This window comes from Stigmatopora nigra, chromosome 9 (assembly GCF_051989575.1).
Source record: "Stigmatopora nigra isolate UIUO_SnigA chromosome 9, RoL_Snig_1.1, whole genome shotgun sequence".
Classification (NCBI taxonomy): Eukaryota; Metazoa; Chordata; class Actinopteri; order Syngnathiformes; family Syngnathidae; genus Stigmatopora; species Stigmatopora nigra.
This window is the reverse complement of record NC_135516.1, coordinates 8,281,489-8,290,096: the sequence shown is the minus strand read 5'-3', so window position 1 is coordinate 8,290,096 and position 8,608 is coordinate 8,281,489. Positions and strand designations below refer to the sequence as shown.

At 36.9% G+C, this 8,608-nt stretch overlaps 1 protein-coding gene across 1 annotated transcript; it reads left to right on the top strand.

The window, feature by feature from the left end:
- Positions 1-1,314: 1,314 nt before the first annotated feature.
- On the top strand, positions 1,315-7,901 carry prtfdc1b (phosphoribosyl transferase domain containing 1b). The gene is made up of 9 exons (XM_077724145.1): positions 1,315-1,475; positions 1,643-1,749; positions 2,476-2,659; positions 3,036-3,101; positions 4,897-4,914; positions 6,163-6,245; positions 6,452-6,498; positions 6,649-6,725; positions 6,800-7,901. Exons 1-9 carry the CDS (start codon positions 1,428-1,430, stop codon positions 6,845-6,847), a joined length of 678 nt encoding a protein of 225 aa, XP_077580271.1. The 5' UTR covers positions 1,315-1,427; the 3' UTR covers positions 6,848-7,901.
- The last annotated feature ends 707 nt before the right edge of the window (positions 7,902-8,608 follow it).

Here is an 8,608-nt window from a genome sequence, read left to right as displayed (position 1 = left end):
TCAGCTTGTATATATAATTTCCTTTTTCACTCCCAATGACGTTGAACTTTCTATTTCAACTGGGATTGCTAAACAGTGTATGGTCATATTTCTCCAACATTGACAGACCAGTCCAATCCATTTGAAATAGTAAGACTGATAATCCAAAATGACCAAACTAGCCCTCCTAGTTCAGATCGATTGGACGTCTGTCAATGGCCATGGCAGCCAATGAATGATATTAGTCTGAGCAATGACAATTGCTCATGGTTGTTGATGAATTTTGTCACTTTTTTTTTTTTTTTGCTTTCAACGCCTACTCATCCCTCCAAGCTGATGGCGCTGTACCGGCTGATTGAAGTATAATGTTGATGCTGACGTCTGCCTCCGCAAATTCCATTATTATTGCGCGCTATATAATTAGAGCTGCTACTTTGGTGAAGAAATGATGGTTTGGGTAGCCCAGACACCTCGCTTCTGTGTCCCAGTAGCGTCCAGAAAATTTTTGTATGCTGTATGCTGTATGTTGATGCTGTATGTTTACAGTGGTGCTGATGTTGATGCTGATGCTGATGCTGATGATGATGCTGATGCTGGTGTTGATGCTGATGCTGATGCTGATGCTGATTATCATCACTCCCCATGTGGTGAATGCAATATTCACTCGTTTGCACCTTGTCACATACAGACTGCTCGTTCCAATGTTCACAAATATGAATCTAAATTAGGTATCTAATAGAATGTTGTGTGTTGTAGAGGCCCATTCACAAGATGAAAGTTCCTTTTCCTCCGTTAGGTGGCAACGTCGCTAACATTTCTTTCTACAGGAGATGTATCCTTCCCATTTAAAATATTTCCACCTTATATATGGCACGTGGGTATATTAGTAATTAATCATACTTAACCTCATAAATATCTGGTGTACGCCACACATTAGGTCACATAGGCCACAAAGTGTATGTCCCATAAATGTGATGTCCACATATTTGGGCACAAGGCCTCAGTTATAATTATTGGGGTACATTTGTTATCATTAATCATATTTTAAGTTTTTTTAAGATAGATAAATAAAAGGATAGGCAGCTAAAGAAAAATGGATTGTGACCCAAGACTATCCATGCACTTTGATACTTTTGAAAATGGCTCAATTTCTGTATATCAAAGTAAAAATATACATGTTTTTTTTTTATATACACCCTGAAACCAAACAGCTTGAACATTCATCAAGGCTACGCCAAGTTAATAGTATTTATCATTACAGTGGGGCCCACCAGAGAAGTCTACTGCTGCAAAATGGTTGCTGCTCACTAACAGCGCTTACTTCAACTTTCTGCATCTAGTTCGTGATATCTAAGATCAAACATGCAACATTCCTGCAGGCCCTCCTCTGCGAACATCTTGCCAAATTCTGCAAGCTTGTATGACTACTTTGCAGAGAGAAAGGCAACATGGAAGACATCGTGCTCCAAACCCAGAGAGGAAGCCGTGGTATTGTGGTAAGAAAAAAACGAATTAGAGTCGTCCTAAACTTGAAACAGCCTGGTGGGGCAATTTGGAAAAGTTTGGCTTGGAAAAGTTGCTTTGCACGTCTGAGTCTGTTAGTCATTTCTGGGAAAGATGCAATGCAATGCAATGCGATGTAAGTATTTTTCATATTTCATAGATCGACGACGACTGGCCAGGTTATAGTTTAGAACTCTTCAGTTATCCAGCGCACTACACTGGGGATCTGCAATGTGTAGTTGTTCCACATGGGGTCATCATGGACAGGTAGGTACAACACATGTTAAAATACTTCAAAAATAAATATAAAACAATCTGGTGAAAAATCTAATCTTAATTTGGTGCATTCTGATTTGTGATGTTTTTATTCTTAAGTGAGATTTCACCAAGCAAATATAATTTTAAAAAATAAAACATAATGACACATATTTACTCATTAATGGTGTGAGGTGTCCAGTTCAAATGAATTGGAGATCTACTAGTGTTAAATTAATTTAAAATCACAGTAAAAGGATGAAAAAAACACAAGGTTGGATGTCTTTCACCTAGAATGGTAGCCAATGAAACACAATCAGTGTATGTGCAGTATCACAGTGGAAAGACAGACTTTTGTTGACAAAAAAAGCCTTTCTCATTAGTAGACTTTTTATCCTCATGACCACAAAGTATCACGCGGACAGTCGATTACAGCAGCCGTCCGACTCAAATTGATTTTACCATTTTATCTGTTGCCATGGAAAACAGAATTCCCACTGTAGCGACATTTATCTCATCTAACAATTCATACTTTTGGTAATTATTATATTACACAAATCTAAAAAGAGACCTATTACAAAGGCTCTACATTGCAAAAACTCAACTAAATGGAAAAGAGTATAAAAAAATAAATTAATGTGATTAAGTAAGTAGAGAAAAACATGGGTAGATACTTTATTCAGTGTGAAATTGGGAATTTGTCTCACATCTACCAATGTATTGCATTTCTTTTCCCAGAACAGAGCGGCTTGCCCGCGACATTATGGACGACTTGGGAGACAATGACATTGTCGTTTTATGCGTGCTAAAAGGGGGATACCAGTTCTGCGCTGATTTGGTGGACAAGATCAAGGCACTGAGCTGCAGCTCGGACCGCACCATCCCCATGAGAGTTCACTTCATCCGCCTCAAAAGCTACCTGGTGAGTTTAGAAGAAATGCACTGGAATGCATTTAGAGCAGCAAATTTCCCGTTATTGTTGTTATGGGTGTTGTTTAGTAAACAAGCACTGCTACAGGTCAATGTCCTCTACTGGCTAATTTTTAACCTACAACTCCTCAATTAATTCATCAGCTTTTAGGAACATGTGAGGCAAGTCACAGAATTGGTGATATGGCAATTAAAAAACACATTTCTAAGTCTTCATTAAAAAAATAGGTGTAAAATCTTTATTACAAGTATTTTTTTTGAAATATTTTTTTTTAAATTTCAAGTATCACAGCACTGTTTTAAATGACTTAAATGAAATTCTAATAATCATAGAAACCGTCAAAATATAATTATCTTCTTTTGCTTAGAATGATCAGTCCACAGAAGATCTTCATATTCTTGGAGCAGAAGATTTGTCATTTTTAGCTGGAAAGGTAATTCATGCATTTCTGTTCTGTATTTATGGTCATAATAACTAAATTGCTTTAGCATTTACAGTTTTCTATCAGTCGCCTCTAGATATGTGTGTGAGCGTGGATGCTTGTTTGTCTCCTTGTGCCCCCGCCTCTGGCCTGAAGTCCACTGGGATAGGCTCTAGCACCCCCCGCGACTCTAATGAAGATATAGGGGTTCAGAAAATGAGATGAGAGATGAGAATGTACTTTCTATGCGCCAGACTCTCTGGTATTGACAACTCATCAACTAAAGAGGGCAGCATTACCTCATCTCTAACAAGAGTAACACGCTTATTTGCTGATGGCAATTTTTCATCTTTAATATGTCAATTTCAAGTCCATACAGGAAGACCAAAGACCTGATTTGAACCCTTAACCGCAGAACTTCATAGAATAGAATATATTTTAACTCATAGGACCGCAAACTGCTCCATGCATGAGCTATACATAAAATATGCATTCTTTATTCTCCCATGTATCATTGAAACAAGTCATCACCATCATCAATCTAAAAAAATGCCTGTATTATTCAAGGCAATTATCAATCTAAAAATAAAACTAGGGGAATTCTGCTGAATTTCTATTAAGAATACACTAGAAAAGTAATGTTGTTGATTGGTAGGCTAGATTTCGCAAGGGAAAATAAGGAAGAGGTGGAGCGATGTTAAGGAAAAATGATTGTTTGTGGAGAGTGTTAGTTTAACTTGTTGACTAATGTTTTAATTTTAGCCTGGGGAGAGGGGTGGACTCTTCAGAATTGGCATGTTTGTGTGAGTCATGTCAATAGTGTAAAAGAAAAATGGTATCGTTTTTTGGGAGACATGTACGAACAAAGCAGTGTAATGCACTGAATATGTTGCTTTGCCCGGTTTATCTGCTTGTACTTTTTAATATGTGCACATGACCTCTGACCAATCCCTTCTAAAACAATGTACTGAACCTCAGCTGATCTGAAAGTGCACACACCCTATATAGGCAAAAAAGGTGTGGCCTCTTTGCTAAGAACATGAATTATTAACGAGGTTGTAAACTTTGAGTCACGCTAGCCGCCTTTCTCACTGTTTTTATTTAGAGCCATCTTTCGAAATCCTCCTTTTGTGACGTGCACACTTAAGTTTCCATCAGAACTGCCTTCTACTGGAAGAAGTGAGACAAAATGTGTGGGGAAAGAATTAGTTGTGTGTGGTTTAGTAATAGGGAATTTTAAAACAAAACTGCCTGAAATTATAGTTTTATCAATAGTAAAGCAATGTTGGTATACAAGGATTTTTTTATTTGAAATTTTGTGTGAAAAAAAATAGAATTGATAGGTTCTAGTTCTTGGAGTTAGTATGCAAGCTTACATACTAGGCTGCATATAAATAGTATAGTAGTCTGTTGTGTTGTGTTGATTGCCAAACATTTGTAGAATTTCAGCTATTTCTCTGTGGACATACTTGGATTGAGTTGGTCACTGATAGTGGATGAAGAATGGTGGGTGTGTTTGTAGATTTCAGTTTTGGACTTATAATAAATAAACACAGGCATCGACGCTAATTGCTTTTAACAATTTAAGAGGAGCCGTTCAGTATTCTGGCAAATATACTTTTTGCTTATGTTGTATGCAAAGAGTCGGGTGTCTTGTATCGAGGACATACGTCCAATCATTTTAGAGAGATTGTTTTAGTTTGTACACACTTTGAATGAATGGAGTTAACTTGCAGCCTTTGCCGTCTTTCCATCTAATTGTTTTCTCTCCCACCCCGTCTGCCCTTTACTGACCCGACCTCACAAGAACGTACTGATTGTGGAGGTGAGTCAACCGTGTTTTTCATTCCTTATTTTTCTTTCCTATGTCCTAACAAAGATGGCGCACCAGGTCAAGGGCAAGCCAGCTTAAGTTTTGAAAGTAAAAAAAATAGTCTGAATTCTTTTGAGAACATTATTTCACTGTTGCTAATCAATGAGAGGATGCATGCAGAAGAGTCTAATGAAGAAAAAATATGATTTCAAAAGGCACTAGAGATAGTTTCGGGGCCACTGTGCCGGGTCTCTCATCAGCGGTTCCAATATTTAACCACACAGGTTCGCGAAGAGCCATATACACCCATCAAAAGAGCCAAATATGGCTCCCTAGCCATAGGTTCCCTACCCCTGACCTACATATTCGTGTGCAAAATTCATTATTTTTTTTAACTGTTTTGCAACCATCCTTGCATAAATAGAATACATAGAGATTTTTGTCTTTGCTGCACAACACAAAATGCATCACCTCCTTATTTTTAGTCAAATACAATATACCCAGTGTGATGTCAGATCCTGACTGTCAATGCACAAGGCGCCAAAACAAAACCAGTTGGTTGCTATTCAGAGGGGTTTTGAGACAGCATGAATTAGTTACAGCATGGCATGTAAGGCATTTGTATGTACTGAGTATATAAAAAGAATTTGCTTTACTTTCCTGAAAAATTGCAAAACATTTTCTATAAATTCAGTTTCTTTATATGGAAATTTGCAGGTTATCAAGCTCTAAAATCAGATTAAATGTGTATTTTCCATTTTTTTGGCTGCCTTTTATAAATAAATATCTTATGCAACTGTGTTTATGCATCAGCGAGTCAACAACCTGAATGTAAGATGCTCAAATTGCATGTAAATAACTCCACAAGCAGCCACGGTAGGTTGTGACAATACAGACGTAAAACAATACGTACTCCATAAATTTTGTAAGTGATATACAATACATAGTGTTGAATGGCTTATCACAGTGGGCGTTTCTGCATTGTTTGCTACTGACTGCAAGTGTTATTCTTGTGTTATTTCTTAGTTTCACTTCTTGAGCATTTTGTAATTTTGAGGTCAGTTGTGATTTTATTCATTCAGTAAAAGCCAAATATTTTTTTAAAAGGCTACTCCTAATATATTACACAAGAGTAGCTGACTTGACAAACTCCTCCCACTTTTTACAGTGGGAAATTAATCAGTTCTTAGTCTGGAAATTCCACATCGGTAATCTTGTACTTTCTCAATCCTGTTTTCTTCTCTTGCTCGCACGACTCAGGGCATTATTGGCACTGGCAAAACCCTGAAGGCTCTCTTGAAGCACGTCGAGGCCTTCCAGCCCAAAATGATCAGAGTTGCTGGGTGAGTTATGACTGTGTGGAACACTAAACAAAACAATTCCGCTTGTCCCACTCTGTGAATCACTCAATATCCGCCATCCAGTCTAGACGCTACACAGAGGCAATAAATGACACAGGTGGTGCTGTTTAAAAATTAATCCAGATTGGTGCCATATGGAACAGCATAAACATATCCTAATAATATTACTATATCTGATTATTATGCAGATTGCTGGTGAAGAGAGTCCCGCGTAATACTGCAAGTCCCCCTAACTGTATGTATCTAATATATTCTGGCTTTCTTGTGGTAATGACTTGATGATTCATTCTGTTTTCAGACACATCTTGGACAATTTTATTTGATTTAAGAGATGACAAAATGACCTAATGCTCATTGTTTAGTGTTTGTTCCCCTTTTATTTCAGACATTGGCTTTGAGATACCCGATCGCTTCGTAGTTGGATATGCTTTGGACTACAATGAGTATTTTAGAGACCTTAATGTAAGTGGAAAAATTGTTTTGCTGATCAACTTTATTATTATTATATTATTTTATAATACGTCTTTTTCTTGCAGCATATATGCGTGATCAGCGACAGTGGTAAAATGAAATACAAGATATAATAATGGAAGGAAGAGACAGATCTCATCTCAAATCTTTAGTTTGTTACAGCTGCTACAGAGAGAAATATGTTCTCCAATATTACTGTTCAACATTACCTTACTGCTGTTCAAGACGGTATATTACACACAATGTTTTTCAGTCATTTTCATCACAAATGAACATTTTTAGAAGTTTGTAAAAATAATAAGCTAAAGTGAGAAATATACAGCACACATATTAGAAGTTAAGACAACTACACACCTAGTGAATGATGAATGCCAGAGGTTTTGTTATTGTTAACATTTGTGGCAACTTATCCCCAATTGTTCTAATTATTCTAATTCAAATTTCTGGGGGTCTTTTGCCCTCAGTTATTTTATTCTTAAATTAACAGTACATCTATGTGATGTAAGGAATTTTAAAACTAACCTTACGGTGTTTCTTGAAAGTGTACATAAATTAATGTGCCCTGTGTTGAAATATACACAATATTTTATTTCTATTTAGGACAATAGGTCATTATTATCATAGTACTGAAAACATCAGTCGTTATGCTTATTTTTTATCCCCCTGCAACCCAATTTTTAAGCAGATTGTCTCACAATAGCAGAATGGAAAATATAAGTTGCACAGAAATGAGCCAAATGTGCACAGGGAGTCATTTGTGACAAACTTTTCTACTCTTTTTGTACACCTGACATACGACTCCCCACCTTTTAGCTGCGAACACTGAGAGCTATTCAAATGTTTTTTCGCTCACTGCTGTGGGAAAAATGCTAGATTGGTGAGATGACCTTTCCAACCAGCATTAAAGAATTCAACATAATAGGAAGTAAATGCAATGTTTTTTGAAGAAGGAATTTAGTAGCAGAATATGCACAAAAGAGTCATAGATGCATCAATCAAATCACTGTTTTCAGTTGACTTTGACGAATGATATTTTATGATCTTGATGGGTGTGTCTAATAACAATTTGTGGTCATGCATAGTAAAAGTCATATGTAGTACATGTTTTTACATTAGATTTATTTTTATGGATTGCAAGATTTGTAATAAAAATCCTCTGTAAAGATAGGATTTTAGTATTTTCTTACCAAAGTACTATTTGTGGTGCTTTGCTGGGCACATTTTATGAATTAATACATGTCTATCAAACTGTGTTTTGGTAATGTTTGATTAATCTGCCATAGAGTAGCACGTTTATAGATTGATTACATTACATATGAAATCGGTTAGATTCTAACCAATGGACAAATGTGTCCAAATATGTCCACATTGACTGAAAAGCTTTTGGGCAACAAAAGCCAACCATGGCCAAAAGAAACAGGTGGCCCCTTCTGTTCCATGGTATAAAGAGGACATTTGTCAGGGGGGCCGGGGATTGAAGTACATCGAGACCCTCAGATTCAGCCAGTTTTACCAGGAAGAGTTGTGTGTGTGTGTGTGTGTGTGTGTGTGTGTGTGTGTGTGTGTGTTTGTTTCTTTCTCTGTTCAGAACACTTAACCCTTTCAGTGCCATTGACATTGATAGACGTCCAATCACGTGGCTCCATTCATCCCAAATTAGTTTTCTTTAGGAAAACATTTAATTAGGTAAAAGTAGATCAACCATTTGGTGGCATCAGTTTTAACCATATACTTGGTGATAGATTCATGCACAGGTGCATGGGATAATGTGTATTAATAAGAAAGCCATAGAGAATGTGTAATATTCACATTTACATGGTTAAAATAGTTCCAGCATGGGTAATGTGTCTGACCCCCACACCCACCCCAGTCCC

What these genes read in the sequence shown, in the direction of transcription:
- prtfdc1b (XM_077724145.1), top strand. Translation starts at nt 1,428, where the DNA reads ATGGAAGACATCGTGCTCCAAACCCAGAGAGGAAGCCGTGGTATTGTG. An exon ending in GAGGAAGCCGTGGTATTGTG is followed by an intron (nt 1,476 to 1,642) that starts GTAAGAAAAAAA and finishes CATATTTCATAG; the next exon opens with ATCGACGACGACTGGCCAGG. An exon ending in AAAATGATCAGAGTTGCTGG is followed by an intron (nt 6,246 to 6,451) that starts GTGAGTTATGAC and finishes ATTATTATGCAG; the next exon opens with ATTGCTGGTGAAGAGAGTCC.